Source organism: Rhopalosiphum maidis, chromosome 3, assembly GCF_003676215.2.
Source record: "Rhopalosiphum maidis isolate BTI-1 chromosome 3, ASM367621v3, whole genome shotgun sequence".
Taxonomy (NCBI): domain Eukaryota; kingdom Metazoa; phylum Arthropoda; class Insecta; order Hemiptera; family Aphididae; genus Rhopalosiphum; species Rhopalosiphum maidis.
Window position 1 is genome coordinate 2,693,492 of NC_040879.1, and position 27,513 is coordinate 2,721,004.

At 27.2% G+C, this 27,513-nt stretch overlaps 2 protein-coding genes across 2 annotated transcripts in view; one reads left to right on the forward strand and one right to left on the reverse strand.

Moving 5' to 3' along the window:
- LOC113559828 (ALK tyrosine kinase receptor-like) overlaps positions 1–27,513 on the reverse strand; it is a 296,724-nt gene that overhangs the window by 85,187 nt on the left and 184,024 nt on the right. The window lies entirely within an intron of this gene.
- LOC113559829 (putative sodium-dependent multivitamin transporter) lies at positions 17,860–25,330 on the forward strand. The gene is made up of 10 exons (XM_026965596.2): positions 17,860–18,069; positions 20,560–20,781; positions 20,865–21,089; positions 21,223–21,338; positions 21,755–21,997; positions 23,096–23,270; positions 23,364–23,576; positions 24,196–24,350; positions 24,833–25,041; positions 25,119–25,330. Exons 1-9 carry the CDS (start codon positions 17,962–17,964, stop codon positions 25,035–25,037), a joined length of 1,662 nt encoding a protein of 553 aa, XP_026821397.1. The 5' UTR covers positions 17,860–17,961; the 3' UTR covers positions 25,038–25,041; positions 25,119–25,330.

Here is a 27,513-nt window from a genome sequence, read left to right on the forward strand (position 1 = left end):
TTGTCATCTCGATTCGTGAAATTGATGTGAAATGAATGTGACAGGAATTCATTCTAACGATGATGATGGGATTGGGTAATGGCCGTATAAATTGCCTAAATATATATACTCTTTCTCTCGCAAACACATACACACGCATATATGCATATAAATACCCATTGAACGTAGTACGTATGATAAATATGTACTTTTTTAAACAAATTTAAAACTGGGCTCTCTTGTAAAATTGAACGGTTATTTAAATAAAAAACAGTAGCTCAATCATATTATTTTTTCTTTCATAATAGCATAATATGACTAATGAAAAAAAAAATACAATTTACATTAGTTTTAAATTAACTGCTCAGTATATAAAAAAATATATGTATTATGTATATATTATCTAACTACGAAATCTACTTTTTTACCCCAACCGAACTCTCCTGATTGAATATATTGGTATGAAAACGATTACTGATTACAATATTAGGATCGTAAATCGTACCCCATTAATGTAAGCTACTCTTAAAACTATGCGAGCGTGTGAATACATCTTAATAATTGTTATCATTGAACGCATTTAGGAACAAAATCTATGCATCAGATTCGTGTTATTTAAACATAAATTTTAACTCGTATATTATCAGCTTAAAAGATGTTTATGTGAGATGTCAGAGTACTATATTATTTGTTTTTTTTTCTCCTGGACCAAGTTGTAATATCACATACTACATAAAATATAATATTTTTGAGGGTTTGACAGATCAATTTTAAATATCATTATTATTAAACTTTGAATTGGACTTGATAAATAAAAATAAAATGATAAATTGAAATGCATATTCAAGTGTTATTGAGACAATATTTAGATAAATCGGTTTGTTTTAGCTTCAAAAATATTTTTCTCTATAGTTATTAAGATAAGTGCGTTTACTATAATGTTGCTTAACACACAAAAAAATGTATCGTGATGCATTACATATTTTCAATGTTGCGCCCGGGGCAGAGAGAAAACAAACAGTGCGCTAACATTATCTTGTCTAAATATCGTTATTGCGATGTTTTACCAGCAATATCTCTATGCAATCGCTTAATATGTTTGCAAAAAGTAATTTCGACATACGTACAATTTGGACAAATCTGAATTGCTTGTTAACATAACAAAATATAATAATACTACATTTTTTTAACGAACTCTAGTTATTGGGGTTTATTGTTGAAGTCACCTATTTAATCGTTGAAATGTTTTTACAACCAAATGTTACGAAAAAAAAAATTCTTAATATAATTTGATGGAAGATAATTTTACTATGATATTAGATAGAATAAAAAAAAAAAATTAACATATCAAACCCTGGATACCATGTACCAAGTTATTCGTACGTCTTGCGTACACGATATCATAATAATAATAATAATAATAATAATACTATGTAGACCATATCGAAAATAAACGACTGTTAAACGGTAATCCAAACGCACTCAGTACAACGTATACTCGCATGTACACTATAAGCATAAACGAACACAAAAACGTAGAACGCGGTACTTAAAGGGCTTAAGTGAAATATATAAGATGAAAAACAAATCGCTTTCGGTATAACGTCGTGAAAATTTTTTTTTCATATTATATGTTGATAAATGTATATTCTTTGTCTTAGACAATATATTATTAAAACACGAATACGAAAAAAAAAAAAATAATAACGAGACGGCTCGGCGAAAGACTTCAAACTCTCGTTCGAAAAACGAAAAACAACGGTCGTGCAGGCCGCGATTAAGACGCGGTTGCGCTTCGCGTGATCTCAAACGATGCGACGCGCGACGTCTCCGCTGGCCCGACGTCGCGTCAACGCCGACGACGGACATGATACTATCTACGGGACTAAGAAAATAATAAATATATTATCGATACAATTACGGTCGTGTCGACGACACGCGCACGGTATTGCACTCGTGTGACACCTACCTACGACGTGGGTGATCGAATTCCGCGCGTTCGAGTCGCGTAAAACAAGAACGTTCGTAAACGGGTGCAAATAATAATAATAATAACGATGATAATATACACTCGGTCCTCGTCCGTGACGTCGTGACTCGGTCGCGACTTATGAATTCGGCCGAGCGTGGCGCGCGCGCGCTGATAACGGGAAAACAGTAATCTGCACGAGAGCGAACGGGTAAAACGAAATGCGCGCGTAATTTTTAGACGAAAAACCAAAATAAAAAAAAAAACGACGCAGACGATAACGTTATTGTACTCCCGGAAAAACGCCCGACAACTACAACACGCACTACCTATATAATACAATATTATGTTGTTGTATATGTGCAAAGGCTATAACAGCGAAAGCGAAGACTGCAGGGGACGCGGGCCGCGGCGTATGTTATATTTCCCACTCGAACGTGTTTGCGCAGACATAGTCGAACATATTTTCGCCTTCCCACCCCCACTCCCACCCACACAAAAACAATCTCTATTAACGGTGTATATTTTTTTTTTATATTACCGAACGACGACGCTCGTCGTCACGTCAAACTTTTTATTGTGTTTCAGATCAATCAGATCGGTGGCATCGCACATCTCTCCGCGCCAGCCCCAGCATAGAGTACCACGACGATTTGCCTCGCAGACCGCACGCACTCGCACTCGCCCTCGTCGAACACTCAAATTCGATATATATTTGCTTTTGTTTATTTATATTTTTTTTTTTTTTTATGTGTAATACAAAAACGAATAACCGAATAGATGTATTTTGCTATTTCACAAAACGTTAATGTTAGCATTTTTTTAAATAAAATAAAATTCACTTGAAATTGAACACGATTTGTTCGTTGTTAGGCTCTTTTCCGATTCATTAATCAATTGATCAATAAAAAAAATTATTCTTAGAAATTGGGGAATGACTGTGTTAAATTTTTACAACGATAAATTTACGACGAAAAATTCGGTCCCTAAATTTACTTTAGAACCTAACATATTCATCGTGTGCTTATTTATTTGATTATTTCCACGCGTAATGAAAAACTATAAGCTAAATTATTAATTTAGTAAATGAGTGGTGTGCTATATTTATTATGGTGTATAAAAAATCAACTACTTTAGTTACATAATATCAAGTTAAACAAGTAGGACTAAAAATAAAATTGTTTTGAAATCATCGATGGATTGACTTTAATCATTATTATAAATATTTCTAATACGTATTTTTCTCGTTAATATCTGTGATAACGAATTATATCACATTACATTATAATAATTACCGAAGTGTGTAGTTATGTCATGGTAATACAATATGCATTTTATTGATATCTTTCAAACGTGTATATAGCGATATGACGCAGTACACAGAAAGTTGTAAACACACTTTGTGAATAAAAACAAAAAATAAAAACTATACATTTTTATTATAGACTTTAATAGTACCCAGATTTGTCAGATCAGAAAAACCAAGTCATCAAGATGTTACACCAAGTGTGTCGTGTTTTGAGATAAAACTTAAAAACTCGTTGTAGCCGTCTCATAACCTTAAGTCACTGACATATTATCAATTGCAATATGGTTGTCCATAAGTTTATTGAATCATATTAAACTCCTAATAAAATATATAAGTACATGAATGATAAAACAATAGACCTATTAGAATTCAGTGATATAATAAAGGTACGGAAAAGTGTAAAAATACACGTTTATCACTAAGCCGTAATAATAATATAAACGTGAATACTTGGAATTTTAACAAAATATTTATACTATAATTATCTAAATAGTTTTACTCTTATTTAACTATTCATAGACATTTAACAATTTTGTTTCTTTTTGTAAATGTCAATAAAGAATGTATTACCGGTTTAAAACACATGAAGTTTCAATTCAAGAGGCTCCCTTATAAATATTGTTCATATATTAATAAAAAAAAATCAAAGATATATAATATGCATTATTGTATGTTATCATACTTTAAAGTTAAAGATTCATCATCACAATGATTTTGAAAATCATTTCGTAACTAAAAATTTATAATATGTTTAATTTCTATAAACAGAAACTATGGAATTTAAAATTGAATCCAAAGTTCTCAAAAGTATTACTGGCATATTGAATATTTGAAACTAGAATCATCCAAGAAATATAATATAATCAAAATATTATTTTATAGCTATTTGAAATTAAAATATGGACTAAATTAGATTGTTTTAACGAAGAACAACAATTATCAACAATAATATATTTTGTTTATAGACCTGGCAACTTATTTGTTTCTTATTTAGAAAGACGTGTTTTATTCGTCGGTCGTTAAAATAATCGATCATTCAAATAAGTCGAGTAGCCGAGAAATGTCTACTGTTACGGTTGAAAACGATACCACCCCCCACCAAATGTCGTCGACCGACAAAGACGACGACAAGAATATTGTCAATCCAACGGTGACTCCGGCCAGGTCGAAACGGTCATCGAAGACGAGATATTAGATGTTCGCAGTACGGACGGAGATGTTGGCCACGCAGCGCCGAAAGCGGTCGCCCATCCGTTATCGGATGCCGGCCCTATCGAAATCACAACCTTTTACAATCAACCACAGGTGGAAAAAAGCTCCACCCATTCCGAAATTGAGCATATGCACCGGCACGAGGCAGTAACGATTACGATTCACGACAAGGTGAACGAGGCGATGTCCAAGCACCACGAGCCGATCCACGGCTACGAGCTGTTCACGATTCCGCTTGGCAGAGGATAAAGCACACCCGTCTCGGACTGTCGCACAAGACGGAGCCGCCTACTAAGTGTAGGGTGTCGCATTTGAACCGGCACACGGATTACTACTTTGCCGTCCGCTCAATCGACGTCCGTGACAGACGCGTCTATATAAATGTGTATAATTTATTGTAGACATAATTTCTTAGCTGGTCACTGAGCCAACCGAGTCGTGAGGTAGTAAATTGCTGGCAACATTGTATTTGTCGCGGGCAAGCTGTGCGGGATAATCTAGTACGATTTCATAAAAAACGAACGTTTTTCTTTATTTTTATTTCCTTTAAAAACTAAACGATTACTCGTTAGTAAGTTAAGTTAACGCGCTTAATAAAAACAAAAATTTAAAAACTGTCATAGATACGAAAAAAATTGCAGAGCAATTTTATTAAAATCAATTATAAAAAACAATAACTAATTATAATATGATGAATAATAACGATGTAGTTTTAGATATGAATATCTATATTGTAGATTTGTAAACTTACTTTTATTTGTCAGACTGTTTATTATATTTGTATTTATTCATAGTTTTTTCTATGATTTTTCAAATTTATCAACTATAAAAATATATTTTTTAGCACCAAGTATAAAGTTTTGTAACCAGTACATTAAATAAGAAATTTATATTAAGTTTTCTAAAATATTCATATTTACGCTTTCTCTTAAACTCATCTCAAATTATGTTTAAAACTTTTTAACACATTGTCAGTTTTTAAGTACATTACATATTTGATAAAACGCAGGTTCCTAAAGACTAAAACTTAGAGTTTTTTAGAATTCATTATTTTATTCTTGAAAATAAGGAAAATTATATTATTCGCCATCAGTAAGTGGAGAATAATAAAATTAAACAATAAGATGCCAAATTATATTTCACTTTAAACTTTGTAAAACGATTTGAAAACACGATTTATGAGTTATTAATTTGAGTATTTAAGAGACAAACAAAAATTTAATCTTAAATCGTTTTTTATACTTAGATTTATTTCAAAAATATATAATGACGGAATACATAGAAATCGTAAAATTATCGTGTAAACTGCGGAAAATTTTAAAATATTACAAGTATAGTATTTCTTTGCCGTAAATATACATTTTAAATTATTATGGTAAAAAATAAACGATGAAATTATATTATAATACCTGTTTAAACACGTCTTGTTAAATATTCTATATCCACTCTTTGTTACTTTGTTAGTGGTTAGTTTTATATGGTACGTAGATTAAATCAAACAATATTTATGGTGTGGACGATTAAAAAAAAATACAATTTCTTTCTAAGTTATATAAAATATTTTTTTTACTGACAACAAAATGTTATTTTTCAGTAAGATATAAAAAAAATTACTCAGAATCAAATTCAAAGTGGGTTTTGTACGGAGGATACCTCTGTTAGGTATATACTGCTTTATCTTCTATACTGTATACAAATATACATATATTACACTTTATATCAACTTCAATCTTTGTTTATTCTTTGGTTTCCTTCTCTTAACTTCTGTTACATTCATCTTCAAGGTATTCAGATCCGCTTGTTTCTCTATTTATCTCATCCCATGTTACGTACGCGAAACGCCTCGATACAAGAAATATATACGTATCGTATGGCCTAACCACATATCAAATTTATTCATCTCAAATAATAATAAATATCCTTGGAACTGAAATCATTGTAAATTATTAATATTCAGTAAATATTACGAAGGACAATATTGTCTAATGGAATTTATTGCACTAGGTACATTTTATTATGCTGTAATCTTATCTGGTGTACGACGATTTGAAGAGATCCGTCATATTAAAGGATTTATTCTTGAAATGTTAGTACAGGTACTTAAAATGGAAGTAGGAATAGAAATGCACTTTACAATGATTATATTTTTCGAAATCGATATACTTTCTGTATGGTTGTTACCTACATGAAAAAAGTTTTGTACATGTATTATGTTGTTTACATCCAACACTGTATTTATTAAATTTTAATAGTGAATGATATTATTACACTCGAATATAACATAAAATCGATAAAATATGTTATTCTTGTGCGTATATTGTAAAATGTATTATTGTATATTATGATATAATAGACCAATTAAAATTAATAAAACACCGACGAGAACGAAAAACTCTCATAAACGTGTATTTGGAGATACAGAGATCTATCTCATAGGTTTCGTCCCAAAGGCCGAGGTACTGACTCGGAGCGTTTCGTATAGCTGTAATTTTCCTTTAAAACCCTATTTCTTCAATATGTGCACTGCTGTGAAATTATGTGAATGTCGAATATATACAACAAAACAAACAAGCATCCTCGCCCGTGGAGAAACTAAAGTTATTAAAAAATAACCAATTAAGCATTACCAACTCGATGAATATCTTAAAGAACATAATATTTTACAAGCAATAACTAATAGTTCCTGTATTCGATGACTGCCACAATTACTTTGCTGTATATTGTCCACCAAGCACCAAGACATAAAGTCCATTATATGTCATATTTAGATATCAGTTTATTTACTCGGTAATCCAGATATTTAGGTATTAAGTCTATTATAATATATAAAACGGTTTTTCTGCTACTTGGTTTAGGTTACGAATTCCAAAATCGTGGTTACGAATGGTTACGAATCGGTTACTAAAATATGGAACCAATTTTAAAGAAAATAGTTTAGGTTGTGGTGCTACCGCAACGTACCTTTTTTTAATGAATTAAATTATTATTATATTATATATCAATCTATTAGTAGGTATTAGCTAAGAAATATGTATCTAAAATTATACGCATTTATAATAACTGTTTTATTTTATAGCAAAACGACTACGCGCACATGTTCTTTCGGACGAAAAGACGTAGTGTACGATTCCCCTAGTCCTGCGTCATGACCACGCAAACACGAAGGCGCTACGCCGTGCCTGCCGTGCACGTCAACCGAGCGCACCGCGAAATAATAGTCCGTGTGTGGTTCAAGCAGGACACCTTGCACTTGACGGGCGGCTGCTGCTGGTACGGCGCTCGTGTGTATTTTATTTTCTCCCGTTTGGAGATACTTCCGTCAACGAATTGAAATTAATTAACTACATACCGAAGAAAAAAATTAAAGATTTGCTCCAGTTTAGAATGGAAATTGGCGAATACTTGACTACGGCGGCACCACCACCCACTAACATATCAAGTCAGCGAAAAAGATGAAGAACCACCGAAAAAAAAATCATCCGCGTCTATACCGAGATTGCAGGATGATAACCATCATTGTCCGAGAGTGATAGACCTCAAAGCACCTCCGAGTTGTAGACATAAAGTTTGTGAAACTAGGTCCAAAATCATATGTATAAAATGTAAAACTCATTTGTGTATGTCAAAAGGGAAAACTTGTTTTGAAGACGTTCATAAGTTCAAAAGAATATTATTTTTTAAATTCATAAACTCTAAAATAATTATAAGTATTAATAGTATAAAGTTATATATAATAAGTTTGTTAAAATTCATAAACTTAAAACCCGAATTTATTATCTTTGAAATAAAATAAAGTTTGTTCATAGTTACATAGCTATTATGTATTAATTACCTATATATATTTTTTAAGCTGTGAAGACCGTACCTTCGAAGGGTAGAAGGGGTAGTTTAACCTCCCTGGGGTGATTTTTTTTTAAATATTTTTTAGAGCAATGCCCTAGACATATGTAAAAATATTACACGAGTGAGTTGAAAAAACAATTTAAAAAATGTTATCGGTCTGTAAGAGATAAATACAATTAAAAGTAATGTAATATTATATAACTAGTATAGATCAATCAATTATCATATACGTGTATATGAAACCAAAGCATGTTGAAAGATTATTGAAAAATGAGTCATTAGGTGTGCAGTCAAAATTTTAAAAATGATTGATTACATGGCAACAACTACAAATACAAACGGACCCAACTACAATACCCAAAAATGATCAACAAGCCAAATTGTTATACCTGTGAAATCAATAATTAAAGTATTTGATTATATTAAATGATTGTTACAATAAAAAATTCTCGATTATTTTTAAAGTAATAAAAAACTTAATGACTCAATTAGATACAATTTAGTAGATATGATACATATATACATAACATCATTTCTTCTAAAACTCCAATGACTATTAAATTGGCTGATATCATATCTGATCGAATATAGTCTGTATGCACCATCGAGTAATATTACTCTATGCCCTATGCTATACACTAATATAAATTTTAATAAATTATTGCATAAATGTTATTTACGTATATAATTAAGACACGAGTGTATTTATTTTATTTTTTTAGTAAAAAATGAGTAAAATAATGAGTAATATTCATTTTGGTTGTTTGAATGATAATAATTTTAAATAGGTAACTAATCGTTATATTTAAGTCAATAAATTATTTTATTTTATCGAATAAAGTCATTACTAATTTCCAAACGATATTTTTTATTTTGGCAAATATTTTTATTCAAAAATAACTATTTCATTAAGATGACAATACATTTTTATTGATCGATCACTGATGGTTTATTAAATAATTATAAAATAAATGTTTATTTGTATAATTAAACTATTTATTATTTTTATAAAATATTTTTTGTTATTGTAATAATAATCTTTATAATAAATAAATTTATAACAATACAATTTTCAATTTAATACCTATTAATATTATTTTATAAAATTAATATATATTTATAAATAAATAAAAGTATAAATAGTCATTGAAACGTACGAATATTGTAATAAATAGTATCGAGAAATAAATTACGTATGGCGAAAACTATATGCACACAAATACGACAAATCAAATTATAAATTTAGGACATTCAAAACCTCGGGTGAAATTTTGAATTGTATTTTTATAGTCTTACCGAATTATTGAACTCGCTTACTAAAACAAAATGGAATGACATAATATGATTCAAATACGCAATTTCCCGCATAATATTCTCGTGTGCTTCGTGCACTATCCGTTAATATATTATTGTAGGTACTTACTTATATATAAGATGAATTCCAAGAAAAATGACTTATATTATAGGTAATTTGAGAAAAAATCCAATTTATTGATCGTGTATAATAAAAACTAATTTAAATAATATTCAATAAACAAATGTCTATTTGTTTTTTCTTCTATTAATTTACCATAAAAATGTAGGCATTTATGTATACAACATATGCAATGTAAATAAAGCGTTTAAATTTTTAAGTAATGAATAATATTTAATTCCAAATATATATATATCTTATTTAATTATAATACGAAAACTAACTTAACCTTAACTTTTAAATAATTACATTGACGTCGTCGTATTACGTTCAGTATAGATGATTAAAATATCGATAAGTACCCCATTGTATTATACATCGCTGTTGTAAATTAACTTTATGGATTATAATATTGGTCAGGTATTTTTTTTTTTTCTATAAATTATTATAAATCGAATCGACAGCTAGGTTTTATTCATCGTGTATTCCTTGAATACTTGTGTAATGAACTGAAATTTTACGTATTTTATCGTGACACCTTTCGGAAGCGTTTGATGTCCGTGACATTTAATTTATCGTGTTCTCGACACAACCATCAACATTTCAATAATATATGTACATAAGAAGTATTTCGTTTAGCATTATCTGTTCAGAATTATAGTTATAGTTATACTATATAACTATATATTTATCATTAAAATTTCAAAAAATAAAATCAAATCAAATTCATACCGTTTTAAACTCTATAATTTATGGATTTCCCAAGCGTATTTCGCGTTTTGTGTTGTAAAAATAATCATGACAAATGTTCCATTATTTCAATTATAAAATGTATAAAGATTTTTTTGAATTTAATTTTTGTTCTTTAGTCCCTAAAGTTTTGTGGGCAAATATAATTTTATAATTAATCTAAAAAAGATTTTTGTTTTATTATCATTATTAAAATAAAAAAAAAACAGGTATATAATATACATGCAATATAAGTAAATTTTATCTTAAAATAGTTTTTTTTTCTTTTGAAATATTTACACGAAAATACTAATAAATTAAAGGAATCCAACGTATATTCTTTTTGTTTTTTTTTTTTTGGTTTTAATGTATTTAACTAATTAACTTTATACATCTTTACGAAGCTACTTATTTAATTTTAATTCTTTAATTAAAAATATAAGAAATCTCTAGTTGTATTTTAAGTTAAAATTTTGACAAATTTATAAAAATTGTAGAAATTAGTAAATTATTTATTAATAATAATTAATTATTTTTTAAATTAAAATTCATAAAAATTTTCAATTTCACATTTTAAATTAAAAAAATGTATAAAAAGTTATTTTTTTAGTTGTTTAACCTATATGTGAAAAATATTCTATCAAAAAGCCAAATTAATGTTTTATGAGCAAGTTTAAATATTTAAGACATTTAGTATTCAACCATAAAATAATAAGGTCTCTTTAACAATTTTTGTTATTTTATTGTGTTTCAAAAAAATAACAACAATATAGATACTTGAAAGTTTCACCATTTATTTATATTATCATTTTTATTATAGGATAAAATTTTATTTTTTTTATAAATTTCGACAAAAATTATTTTCCAGGTAGAATACTTGAAAAACCAATAAAAGTTTCCAAAAAATATCATTATAAAAATATTAAAAATTCAGTCACAATTTTTTTTTTATGTTCATTTGAAGATAAAATTTTGAAGAAATTCTTCAAAATCGCAAAAGCTTACAAACTATTTTCTAATTAAAAATCCATATGAACTTTTTTTTTTTATATCTATGTTTTCAAAATTCAACACCAGATTCCTAATAAGTACTCATATTGGAACCACAAAATATATACATGTATAGTATAAAGACAATTACTTTTTATTGACATTTTAAGTGCTAAGTTAGACAAAAATACTTATTTTAACAATAAATTACGATACTATGTTAATTCTTTTGTTATGATTTAAAAACATTATTCGGGGAAAATTAACCTTTTATGTGTTTTATATTATTATTATGAATTTCATTATATGCAATAACATTTTTTATTTATTCTAAAATATTATCTATTTACAGGTACCATAAATCTATTTTTACTGTTTTATGGTATTTACAGAAATATGTTATTAAATATTGTATTATATGAGTTGATACAATATGGTATGAATATATAGGTATAATTATAAATCATAATAATCAAATACTAATAATATAATAAAAAATGCGATATTTTCGGAAAAAATTACATCAACCAATCATAATACTAAAAGTAATTTTAATTGATTTAATATCGAAAAATATATCATTTTGTGATATAGGCTGATAGACCATTTCCATTAGAAATCGTTTTCTTATACTATGATACATCATTAAATTCTAATTTAACAGACCTGTAATGAACTACTCGAAAGTCGATACCTAATGTACAGAAGAGTGGTACTCACATACATACCTTTTTAAAAATAATTATTGTTATTTACTAAATCATTGTCGTTTTAAACTATTCATTGGATTTATTAGAAGTTATTCTGACAAAAGTATGGAAACTAAACATTTTGTATAAAATGTGTCAAATAAGTGAATAAAACATAATATAATTAACGATAAATGTGAATCGAACAACATTGGGATGCAGTGCTAAACAAAGATCAACGAAAATAATTTAGTTAAATAATTATTAACAATAATACCATATAATAATACCTATGAATTACATGAACGGTTTATAAATTAAAAATACAATTTTTTGTTGTTATTATTTTGAAGGTTACGACGTTTTTTCTACTATTATTTAGGAAACATTAACAAGCGAATAATATTTGAAACATAATATTTCGAATGAAATGATCAATAACTAGTTTTATATAAATAAACATCTATATAATAATTAAAAACAAAAAGCATTTGTAATTGTTTCGAAAGTGTTTGGACTATGTCACCCCCCCTCCCGTGTATACTTAATAATAACAGACGTTGCAGGATTGTAAGAGAAGAGGATAGAAAAAAATATCTACGAGTACAACTTTAACTTGATCATCTTGTGTATAAAAATGTCATGAATTTATGAGTAACATAAAGTTAATGAAGTTAGTTATGTTGATTAAATTATTTAGAACGAAAGTATGTGACTAATAATTGACATAAATGAAAAATTATTTCAAATTCATGGATTGTTATTACCTTATTATGTTGGTTATACGAACGTCTGTATGACTATTCAGAAACTACAATCTATAAAATAAACATAATTTTAAAAGTGTTAAGCGGCTGAAGAATACTTAATGTCAATCACAAAAGGTCAATTTCTCTTAACCGTGTCAGTGATTGCGATTCATTGCTTATAGAAATAAAATAATCAATGTTTACTAACTAAATAGCTGTGACTTGCGAGATCATAGTAGTTATACCTATAAATATTATTGATCTCACATACATTGAATTTTTATTTTATTTTATATAGTTTATTAGTTTAAGATTATCTGGAAACGGAATATCTTGTCATTGTGCAATTCCATGAGTACACTATCGTATAAACATAGTATTATAAAATATATAAAAATAAAAAACTGATTATTCAAGTATATTATTATATTAGGGTCTTGAGAAAGTTACCAGTGGTTTTGAAATAATATTATATCGTGAACGTTTTGATATTGTACTATAACATACTCGAGATAAGAAACACTGAAAAAAGCTCACTAAATGTATACCACCCGTCATACCCATATTATTCCGCAAATCATGATATGTTCCTATCAATAATCCAATCAAAATTAATTGTCGTTTTTGTCATCATCAAAATAAATTAATAATAATATTATGCGAATCATTTAATTCAAATTACCGCTGCCACATGCAGTTTATAAACATTTTAAATTAATTATCATCCCCACTAAAATAATTCTAGAAAAATTCTTAAATTTACAATTTATAAACAATTTATTATTCAATAGTATGACAATATTATAAGTACTTAATGTACATATTGTATAATATGTGTATATTATAATAAAATAATGAATTCCACACTGACTGCTTCCTTGAATTTTATAATCATCATACAGCCAAAAACAATATGATAGCCAGAGACTTAAAAATTTCACAGTACCTTCGTAACACCGCGTAGGCGTGTATACTAAGATAGAAGTTTACAAATTTTGCATTTTAAAGAGATGCTCACACAGGGATTTGTTAGTTCACGAAAAATGAATACTTTGTTGTTTATATAGGGTCGCCATTATTCTACGAAAATAATATAGTTATTATGGTGCGATGTCATTTTAGACCTGCATTATAAATTTATTTTACACCGCCCAAATAACTATGCTAAAAATCTTGATAATTTACATTTAACGGAGCTTAAAACGAGCAATTCTGTATAAGATCAGAAAGAGAGATCAAAAAATATTAAGCCAATCATTTTTTTTTTTTTAATGTCAAAATAAAATATCGTTAACGCGAGCAAAATAGTAGAATATAATAATAAATAACGATAGCATAGGTATTTATTTTATATTTTTTTTTAGCAGCTATTATCATAAGCTATGATAGCTAAACAACTAAATAGGAATTTAAATATCGATAGATTACTGTTGATCATGAGAACCACTCGAAGTTCTTAAATTGACAACTGTTAAAAACTTTTTTTTAAATCAATTGTAGCGCACAAGGACATCCATTTAATTATTTAGGTGTATAGTAATTAAAAACTGAATTTTTTGAATAATTAAGTTAATTTAAATTTACGATTGAATTATGATTTCTTAAATCTAGTTAATATATATTCATACTGTATGCTGTGTAAATTAGTTTAAATATTCATTATTACATATGTTGTATTAATTATATTGTCCGTATTACAAACTTAATTTTAAGAACTACACTTACCAACATGTTTTTAGCTTATAGAAGGTGTGCACATTTTGTTTGTTTAAATTTTTTTATACATAACTCGTATTGAAAAACATAAATAAATATAGGTATACAAATATAGAGAGTTCTCGTGCACGGAGTTATGAAAATCAGCTTAAATCAATCGACTCGTGGAGTAATACATAAATATATGATAACAATATTATTACCATCGTGTAAAATATATGTATTATTTTATACGAGTCGTATCTAATGTGTAAAATTGTTGCCTTTTCATAGACGTCGATTAACAAGTAATGTTGTTAATTTCAAAAAATATTGTTAATTGTCATCGATGTTTTTGTTAGTTGTTTGTACTCTCTATAACTTCCGGGATGCTTTTCATCTCTTACCTCCTTCTACTTCTCATTAAACATTTTATACCACTCAAAAACTCTCGACCGTCTTACGTGACATGGTATACTTCCCGTACATTTCATTCAACAATTTGAAACGTTTCAACAAAGTTTTTTTTGTTTTTTGGAATTTGACAATAAACTTAAAATTAAATTTAAAATCCTACATTGTTATACTATAGTATCCAATTAAAACATCACGTAAGCGTGAAAAAAGATAAAAAAAAAAATGTCATCGTTTATGCATAACCTTTTGAAGTCAATAATGACGGGTCATAATTACTATGTCACAACCCATCACAAAAATTGTCTAGTTCCTTTCGGATAGCACTCTATTCTTAAATTGCCACACTCCACATATTAATCTTTGCATTAAAAATGTCACTTTCTAATTAATTCATAATATATATATATATATATATATATATAATAATAGTTTGATATTGATGAATTTCGTCACAACACAAGCTGATGAATGCAAAATATTACGAATACATCCGTATCCGAGAGTATACTAAATGGTGCCTGATTCCGACGAATTTCCGGTATACAACCGACGTCGTATTCAATATTGTATAATATAACCATTCAGCGATTGGTTGCAAGTTGTGATTTTAATTACAATTTCAAATTAATAATATTATTTTAGTACGGATATGTATGTGGTTCCTCGAAACGTTGCGCATTTACGTTCGATTTAACTAAAACAAAACTCGTGAAGTTGGAGTGAAATTAAGTTTTAATCACCGGAACGTATCATCAAGATTCATAAACTACAAGGAAAACAGATGGATTAAGGATATAACCGTTTTAATAAATACTATGTTCATTACGACTTTATAGTTAATAATGATAAATAATTTCTCGGTTATCATTATAGGACACATTAAATATTATGTAGTGTTAATTATTTTAATAACTATATAAATATAATAAACCGTTTACTGACTGATAAAAACGATTAATATAAAATTTTATTAAATAGTAATTTTAAGTAGATAACTTCAATAGTGCTTAATTTGAAAACAAAAATAAGATTACAAATGTTGAAGATTTTCAAATTAATTTAATACTTACAAGTATGTTTTATGATGTTATTAAAAACTCTATAATAGAATTAATTTATACTGCAGTCTGTAAATTGTTTTAAATTACTAGAGTATTAGAAATTATCTGCCACCAAATGAACATAGTGATTAATTTAAGAAGTGTTAACATTTAATTTATCTAAAAGTATTAAGGTATTATTTATTTTTTATTTGTTTATTTTTGAGTTGCCGTTTTAATTGTATACTTCAGAGCAGAATATTTTTATAATAGTTTAAATTTCTAAAACAATTAATTTTGAACAAAAAGTTAATTAGTCTTAGTCAAAATATTAAATTAAAAATGTAATTATATACTTTATTTTTTATACTATTGTTACTATTACCAGTATAATAAGTAAAATTAATATTTACCAATACAGTTGTGAAATTACAACGAATCTTAAGACATAACTCGGTTTGTTTAGGTTTTTTACATTTATTTCAGACATAATAATTTATTGTTTTTTTTTTTTTATGTAATTAATAATCGTAAGTTATTCATTCCCGAATTTGATTTTTCACAAATATTTTCAGCTAGAAAGACCTGTTACAAAATATTCATAATTACACCGTAATTTTAAGTTTTTTGGGAATTTTTCGTATTATTTGTATTTATTACCACAGATCACAGCTAAAAATTCATGTCTACGTAGGGTTCAGTATACTATGCTTATTTTGACTGTAAAAATAAAAACATTTTCGGGTTATATGAAAACATATTATTACGCTCTTGTTAGTATACTTAATTTATGATGATATTATTATACTTATATAATTATGATTAACTAACTAATCTATCGATTGTTAAGTTGTACATATGATTTCAAGTCTGTTAACATAAATCGTTTTTAATCTTCTGTTTATTTATACATAACAGTTTATTCGACAGAAATACAGAAGTTAATTTTTCTTATCTGTATTTATTGCAATAATTATATGTTTTTTCAGTGTATGAAGCTATACGTCATATCATGTACTATGCAAACATAAAATACGTACAGGATGGTTTATTTTTACCAAGTAATTTAAACTAACGCCGAACTAAATAATATTGATTAAATATAATTAAAATAATTCCTTTAGGTATAGTTTAAATATTTACCGTGAAACTCTTTGTACTCTTTTCCTTTGTACATTTTTAAAAATGTTTTATTTTAATAAATCCTTCGTAATTGTATCCTTTATATTATTATCCTTCATCTAGGAACTTGTTTCATAACAAACTACTGCGCGGCGTCTTTTTTTTTACAAAAAAATCTCGCACACATGTATTATACATATATATATATATATATAATATAAATTAACCGAGTTATTATAATTATCTTAGTCGTGACGTTTAAAATGCACAGTCCACGTCTAAGAATACGATTCAAGTTAGCACAATACTTATTTAGAATTTAAAAAATATATATCCATTGTCCGTAGTATATTGTGTACAAAATATTTTTTTTCTTTTTTTTTTTTACAATTTCTATAGAATAATGTGACCCTGTATACACGTGAATCGTTCGCTAACATACTATATTTTTTTTTAATGAAACACGCACACACACATACACACGCACACTAAATGTTTCTATACGCCATATAATCCAATTAATCGTTCGTAGTAAAAAATAAACCGATCGATTGTCAACGAATCTGTCGGAACCCAACTCCGCGCGCGCGTCGGCTCATAAAATATACGGAATAATAGTGAATATAATTATCCGATAATAACATGTTAATTTAATACGCCCCACCATGCAAAACGACACTATCAAACAAAACGCTACTACTGCGGCAATTCGAATTATTTCCATGTGGGTTTCCGACGACGCGAACGTGATAATATTATAATTCCTCAAACCGGTGTAATAACAGTAACCGCGTTCTCACCATCATGGCGCTGGGTGTTGTCGACTACGTCGTGTTCGGAATAATGTTGATAATGTCTGCCTCGATCGGCGTGTACTACCGATTTACCGGTGGCAAACAAAAGACTACGCAGGTAATTATTTTCATCCGCAACGTTAGGCCAAAATCGACGGCTTTCGTTTTATTTTTTCCCCCGGAATACGTTGTATTTTTATTAGGTATAACGCCGTACCACTGAGACCTGCGTACCTATACGTATATTTCGACTAGTTTTTGATAAGCCCTTCTCCCGCGACAAAAAATAAAATATGTCAGCACAAGCGGTCCTGGTGGAATTTTTGTAATACGCAACGGACAAAACTTGAAATATTCAAATTACATTAAAAAAAGTTAGGCTGCAAGTATAGTGGGCATTGCTCCGCTGTACATTGGGCGACGAGTGGGTAACTGTTACGGGTGTGTTAGATTTGAATACAAAAAACGATTCTGAGAAGTCTATCAGTCTATCAATCTATCAGTCTATTTGTTTTACTTTTAGAATTATTACAGTACACGTTAACAACATTTTTGCTGAATGTATTGCATTTATTATATTATAATTACTATGATTAATATGTAGTTATTATAATAATACATATACATACGTTCTGCAAATACCGTAAAATGGTTAAGCTAGATAATATCTTGAAATAAATCAAAAATTTCTTTTCGTATAGCAAAATTTATAAAAATATAATATATGTAAGAGTTTTAAGATCCCACGAATAATGTTTTGATTTATAAGAAAATAATTAACACTGTCATTCATCGTTAAAATACATAATTTTGTTCAAAAGTATTTAAAAATATCGTGTCGGTGTATTTTTAAAAATTGTACACTCATACCAATTTATGGAAGATCTTATATTAATTATTCAAGAATTTTGATCTATCAAATACTTTTTATTGACATTTATAGAAAAAAAAGTGAAAGTAATCAAAAATGTCTAATACCTATAAATAGCTTAAAAAGTGTCAGAATATTTTTAAAATTCTATAATGAATAGAAATTGATAAAATAAGCATTATTTGGAGCTTTTTAATACATTTTCAAGAATTTTTATCCAACAAATAATTTTTAATCGACATTTCTAGAAAAAAAAATGAAAATTGCTCAAAAAAAATCGAAACGTTTTAAAAATATTACTGTAAATATTGATTATAATATTAACATTTGTTCAAAGTATCTGTGGTTTTCGTTAATAAGTTACACAAAAAAATCAAAACGATTTTGTCGAAAATTAAACTAGCGTAATAATTATTCTTATTTTTCCTAAATTTATTTTTCTCCAGATTATTTTTTAGGAACTTTTTACGTTTGGTTACTTAGTACTAACTAGATACAATTTGCTACTAGGCACCACCCCAATAAATATAAAAAATCATTTTACCGCTCAAATGTGATGACAGGCAGACAAAAAAAACTCATTATTGTAAAATCAATACATTCATCGCTCCACTAAGAATCTAAAAAATCAGGAAACCCGCTCTGCTGTATAATAATTGTTGGTGTCCAGCGTATCTTGTCGTTGTATTGAGTTGTAATGAAAGTGTTGAATTTCAATTAAATAATGATTAATAATTCATACGAAAACAATTAATATTGGATATGATTCTTGTGTATGTATTATTAAGTATATTATATTATAAATGTATATTTCTATTAATAATAACAGTACATTTTTATATCATTTATATTATATATAATTGTTGTCCTAACTTTTGAGTTTAAAAAATTATAACTTTGATGATTATAAAAAAATATTGCGACTACCTATAGATTTTCGATGTTTATTAATTGAAAAGTAAAAGTCTTATGAAGAGCTTTGTAATACATTTTCAAGCTATTTTATTCAGTGAATGATTTTTTATCAACGTTTCTAAAACTAACATACTTATTTGCAAGTATATTATTATGTTTATCTATTTTTTTTTTAACTACATATTTAAAGTCTTAGGAGATTTACTTTACTTCACTTAACTTCTGCCGTTAAACTGATATTAATTCAAGAATATTTTTAGAAAATTAATCTGCATTCGGTTATTCAATTAAAAATATAAGTTGTTATTTAAATTTTCAAAAAATATATAGAATAAATTAATATTTCGTGAATAATTAAATTTCCAAAAAAGTTAATAAGTAATTCAAAATAATGAAAGTTGACTGTTTGGAATTACTCAAACTATATTTACCTATAGATTCATATCAACACATAACTATCAAAATGAAACTAAATAAATCATATTTTTTTTTTGTATTGAAGCTTTTTGAATGTAGTTAATTATTTTAATATGTTTAGCTTTAACGTCAATACTCATTAATATGTGAATTTTTTTTCTTATAAATAAGTGGAACCTTCAACATTTTGGTTGTTGATACATTTTGAAAAGTATAATATAAACCATGTGACATACCTAATATTATTTTTATTGTTATTGAAAATAAATTATATTATTTTTTTTACAAAATTTTAAAAATGTAAATAATTTAAAGTCGTATATTTTTAATATATTTAACAAAAATCATTAAAACTTATTAATATTTTTTTTACTTATTTGTTACTTTATAATGACATGTTTACAGGAATACATGTTGGGCGATAAGAATCAGAGTATTTTCCCGGTGGCATTTTCTTTGATGGCCAGTTTCATAACTGCGATATCGATGTTCGGTTTGAGCTCAGAAGTGTATACTCGCGGTACCCAGTTTTCCGTCATAGTCGTTTCATACGTGATTGCCACTCCCGTAATAGGTTACTTATATCTGCCGGTTTTCTTCAAACTCGGAAACTTGTCTCTGTACGAGGTAATAAGCCACAAATACATTTTAAAATAATATAATAATAAAATATAACAATATTATATCACCACACTGTTCGGCATTCGCAGTACTTAGAAAAACGATTTGGACGTTTAACGCGAGTAACTACGTCTTTAGCGTTCAGCGTACAAATGATATTGTACATGGCGATCGTATTGTACGTCCCAGCACTGACTCTAGAAGCCGTAACCGGACTACCTCAGTCTGCTTCCATTGTACTCGTGGGATTGGTGTGTGTGTTCTATTCCACGATGGGTGGAATAAAAGCAGTCATCGTAACAGATTTATTACAAGTAAACGTCACGATTATTTTTGTACAGTTGTGATTTGTTATTATACTTACCGTTACCACTTTTCGGTACTTATTAGAGAACTTTATATTTATACATTATATTATATTATTTGATATTGTTTTCTTAATTCTAGTCACTTCTCATGTACGCGTCGGTAATTGCGGTTGTCGGGGTTGCTTTGTATGAAACCGGTGGTCTATCAGAAATTTTGAAGATTTCCAATAAATATGGGCGTATTAATTTTGGAAAGTAAACACACATTTATTTGATGATATTATACATACAGATAAAATATTTTTTGGATATTTATGTCGAGTCTCAGTAAATGATACTGAAAACCATGATTTTTATATCAAACTGTAATTTTTTAAATGTTTACAAAACGTAATCTTACGTAAGTTTAAAAATTAAAATGTTAAAATTATCTGGATTTTTTTTTAAATTATTTAAAAAATTAACTATTGTTAAAACGGTCTAGTTAAATAGTTAATAATATAGTAATAATAATCAATTCAATTTGCATATTATATCAATAAATTGAACTTGAATTCCCATTTCATTAGCCTGATTTTCGAATAACTCATTCCACATGGCATATTATCTATATTTTTAAAATTATAAATTTGAAAATATATGTAAATAATCTATATATTTATCTATTACAGTTTCGATATCGATCCAACAGTAAGGCATAGTTGGTTTAGTATACTAATTGGAGGGTTCTTCACTCAAATTTCTTTGTATGCTGTAAATCAAACACAAATACAGAGGTTTTTAACTATGAAAGACTATAAGACTGCCGTCACTGCGCTGTGGTGTAGCTTACCGCTAGTGGTGGTAATATCTCTTTTAACAAGTCTGTCTGGTCTAGCGATGTTCTCCAAATATTACGACTGTGATCCAATAAAGTAATTAAATATTTAAGTTTTTATTACAAACATAGTAACCGCATTCTACACAACAGTAGATTATATCATTATATGTACTTAATATATATATAATATGTGCATTCAGCATTGTATTCACATCACGAAATCACCATTAATAGTTCAAATTCTAATCAAAAACATTCAATTTCACACACATTGGTCATATTATTATTGTGTACTGTGAAATGTATTTTAAGACGTTGAAATGGACATAATAATATATTATAGTGATATAACAAATGACAATAATGTTATCGGTAGACATTGTAATCAGTGTATAGACTTCGATCATAATTAATAATACCTACCAAACTACATTAGCTCTGACCTGAAAGAAAGATTATAAACTTTCTATAAATATCGATTAAAAATTATTCGACGTGTAGAAATGCTTTAAAATTGAATGCACAGCTCATAATAATTTGCTAATGTCTCAACTAAAAAATATCAAAGATCTATAATTCTGAATATATATATATATATATATTTTTTTTTTATAAGCGTTTGAAATATTAGAATTTGGACAGTATTCATAAAAAAAAAAAACAGAAAAAAATAGCAAAAACTAAAAAATTAATTTTTAGCTGGAAAAGTAAAAACATTTTTATATTTATATCTAACATTTCCAATTTTAATACAGGATTCTTAGTTATCAATCTATACATATAAAAAGAATTTTACCAAAAAAAGTAAAATTATTTTTTCATGAGTATTTTAAATTCGAGCTTTATGAAATTTGATATTCACCGCCCGTACAATAATTAAAAAAATTATTTTTCACAAAATAGTTTTTATATTCTATTCTATTTCAAAAAAATAAATAATAATAATAACATTAGATATTAGAAATGTTCACCTACCAACAAACCTACCTTTTTTGTTATACATTCCACTAAAAGTTATATTTAGATATTTGTTTTTCATACGTTCGCCAACACTGCACAATATACTATACACAAGACGTTAGGTATAAAAACCGCATTACAATTTCATTAAAATCATGTACCTGCAGAGTATCAGACATACACATAATAATATGATTAATGTAACCGTAATAAATTTATTTTCTTTGCCAAGGTCTGGTCGTATATCAAGCGGTGATCAATTGATGCCGTTATACGTGTTGGACACTATGGGATCTATACCCGGGTTAACCGGATTATTCATAGCCGGAATATTTTCTTCCGCAATGAGCTCTGTATCGCCAATCCTCAACTCGATGGCAGCAATCACTATGGAAGATTACATAAAGGTTGTTCTCATTGAATTTAAGACAAAATATTATGTAAACGTCCGGTATGATACAGTTTGAACTTTAAACGACATGATATGTTTTGTATAACAGCCATTCAGAAAACAGGAAATATCGGATAAAAAACGAGTGTATCTTATGAAGATTTTAGTCCTCACGTACGGCGGTGTTTGCATTACGTTATCGTTCTTGGCAAAATATATGGGCGCGGTGCTTCAGAGTGCGTTGACCATATTCGGAGTAATCGGCGGGCCCGTAATGGCTGTGTTTACATTGGGAATACTGTTACCCTACATCAACCAAAAAGTAATTGATTACAATAATATTATAATAATATGATAATCACCACTTTAAATATTTTTACTATAAGGCCGTCGGGGCCGATGAGTTTATTTTAAAAACATTTGACTCACATAAAAATTCCCTATATAGCCTTGTGAAACATTCAGATTTTGATATTATTATTATTATTATTTTCTATTCGAGTCGACTTTTCAAGCAATTTATTATCAATTCTGATTACAAACTTTTATTTAAACAAAATAATGGAATAGTTGTATATATTATATCACAAATTATTAAGTGTTTTTAAATATGTGTTTCTGTAGTTATTTAAATTGAATTGAAAAAACAGAGTCCAATGCAAACTAAATTAAGTTTTTCATTTTCAAACGCGAAAAAATAAATTATTCTACAAAGCATGATAATTATTCTTGCAATAAATTTGTTTTTATTTGTTGAAATCGTGAGCTTTATTTTCATACGATCTGTTGTACGACTTTTGTTTAACTAGAAAATGCCTGAATTTGTAACCTTAATAAATAGATTGTTCAGACACTCTTAATATTATTTCAATTTTTTCTTATAATTATTATTTTATTTTTTTTTTTTATTTATCATTTATTATAAAATCTTAAATTTTCAGGGCGCGCTCACCGGCCTAATATTTGGCTTGACTTTTTCGTTTATCATTGGATTTGGTGGACCTAAACCTCCAGTCGAAAATCTACCTTCGTTCACAAATGCATGTACACTATTTAATAACTCAGGTTCTACCCAGTTTTCGTCGTCAAATCAAGAGTAATGACGACGTATTATTTTAATTATATTATTATTGACTTTAATAGTTGTATATGAAAGTTAAAAATCACAGTTGCATTCAAAACTTCGCATTTAATCGAGAAATATCCATTTTGGTTTTCTCATTAAAATGTTATGAATAGTTATTATAATAATATACATATTGGCATTTACTCATCGAGTATAAACGATCAGCCATTAGGAAATATTATTTGGTGATTGTGATGGGTGCATTATTCCCCGTGAGTTTGAACGTTTTATAATCGTATATAATTTGTAATAACATTTTTTGTTAAATTTTAATTTAATTTTATTTATTGACAATATATAAAATGAATAATATTATACAAGAATAAGAATTTTCGGAAGGAGATATCAAGAGTGAATTAAAACAATTCAATCCCGCCAAATAAACTTCAGATAGACTACTATATTATGCGAGTATAAGATGATGCTCAATTTTTATTATTTGTTTTTTTTAGAATGCTTCATGAAGACGGTTATTTTTATTTATATCGAATTAGTTACCTGTACTACATAGTGCTGGGATTTATGGTTACATTTTTAGTGGCAATGATAGTGAGTGCAATATTCCGTGGAACAAATCGTGACTATAATCCGGATCTATTCACCCCATATGTGGCGAACCGATTGAAAAGACGTGATAGAGATAACGAACGAAGCTAATAATGTTAGTATTTATAATAATTTATTTACATATTGATGAGTGTTTGGTGTTTATCTGATCAATGTTAAATCATGAAATAGATTATGCAGAAGATGAAATCGTACAGCACGTCCACCCATAAGTATATGTTTATGTATATGACTTCGGCAATATATTATTGAAGTTCAAAGTTGAATTGCAAGTAAAAAATGACGTATTTACTCATGTATGTAAAATAAGTATTACAATTTATTATGTTGTAATATATAATGTTTTATTTATTATAGTGAATAAATAGTCATTAAACAAATGATTCAAATTTTTTATTTACAAAAAATCTTTCGATTTCTTAAATACATATCATAAAATATTACTCATTTATAATAAATTGTTGATTGATAATAATTTATAATACATAATACATATATTATAATATATGTAATTCCGACGGCGCAGTAAATGTGGATTGTGTTAAATTTATAGTTTGTGTGAAAAAATACAACTTTAATTAGTTTATTTCGGTATTATAATTGTGAAAGTGTAAATACAATATTTTAATTTGAATAAGTATAGTCAAGAGACATTGAAAAAGTTATCTAAATTGTAAATTTACAGCATTGTATTATTTACAAACACAAAACAATTAATTCATAAATTTAGAGCTAATAATAAACGGTATTTACTATAAAACTTCAATAATAATAGCTGTTTACATTAATGCTTAATCTAAAGAAAACAATATTTTTACTGTTACTTTTATAATATAGGTAGGTTAACAAATATATAAAAATAAATGTTTCAAGTCATAATATAAATAATTATTTTTATTATATAATTAGATTTTCAATATTTTTAAACTGTTTATAAGTTATTTACGGGCATAACACATTTTAAATTTATTTCCTATAGGTATCTGTCGAAAAAAATTATTCGCTGGGTCAAAATACTTGAAAGTTTAATGAAAAATCCCACAAAATTTTTTTTTGCATCTCTATAAGATAATATTTAAAATATAAAGTCACAGTGTTTAGATTCTGAGCGAAGCGATACCTTATGTACAACATAATTTGGTGCCTTCTTTCCTAAAAAGTTCTTTCAAATTTTTTCTTTTAAGTTTAATATCAGATCGTTTATATGTAACACACACAAACAACTATGTATTTATTAATTCTAAAGATATATATATGTATATAATTAAAGCTTCATACATTTAAGAAATATACTTACTTTTTATACGGTTCGTTTTAATTAAGATATATAAGAGAGAAAAAAAAAAATAATTTAACATTTATTTTTGTAAATGAAACTAATAAATTCAGCTCATTTCTGAGAACGGTTACGTTCGTCGAAACACGTCACATTATTACTGCAATATCATGGTTTTTTTTTTACCGCTTTTTCATAATTAAAAAAAAAGATTACAAGTTATTCTAAGAAGTGGTGGTTTATCAAAATAATTTTTTTTTTTTTTTAGCAGGTATTGCTCAAATTATTTACTTTTTATACCTGTGCTAGAAGTTATGTAAATAAATAATACATTTTCGGAGTATTCACTTAAATTAATTCACATTGAAAATCCCACGGTTTTTTTTTATTCATCATTCAGAACGCCTAATTAAATTATAACTTTTAAGTCAAATTTGTTTATGGTATTTTCAAAAATACCCGTACTGTTCACTTTTAAATTTAATCTATATCTTGTTTCTTTAAAACAAATTATTATTAGAGAGTAGTGTTTTAAATATAACGATGTATTATATTTTTGAATCTATTTTTATTGTATTGATTTACAAAATGTTTACCAATTATTACGTACTATTTATTTAATTTAATATATTTACCCATTAAATACTTAATTACTTATTTTATTTTCCAGATATGTTTTTCAGTTTTTCTTTCGATCAATTTCCATAACTAATTGTTCGTCATTTTTTTTATTCATTTTTTCATTATAACAATTTAATCACAAACAATGTAATTATGTTTTAGATTTTAATTTGAGAATTAATTCTGTGAGATGTTTACCTACAGGCTACCAATTTTGTATATTTTTCTTAGCTATTAATTGATAAAATTATTTTTCCACGTTTCTCAGTCGCACTACGATAACGAGTATTGTATTTTATACATTCTTCTCTTTAACCATGGATTGAGGTTAATTCGTTAAATAATGAAAGAGAATACATTTTCAAAAGTTATTTCAAAGTTTTAACTAATAAATTACTGAAAATACATGGGTTTCAATGTAGAAAATATTATATTTTAATATTTCAATAAGAAGTGTGTTCTCTGTTCTGCTAAACTTTGATGCTGGACGTTTTTCACAACTTACATTTTTCTTTCTGACATAGTACGTTTCACAAATATCTTCTAAAGTTCTTCTATCCAATGAAGAAAATGTTTCTAAATATTATTTATCACGATACTTCGTCGAACAAAAACAAAATTGTCTAACATCACGCAGTTATTTTCAGTGTTCAAAAATATACTATTTTA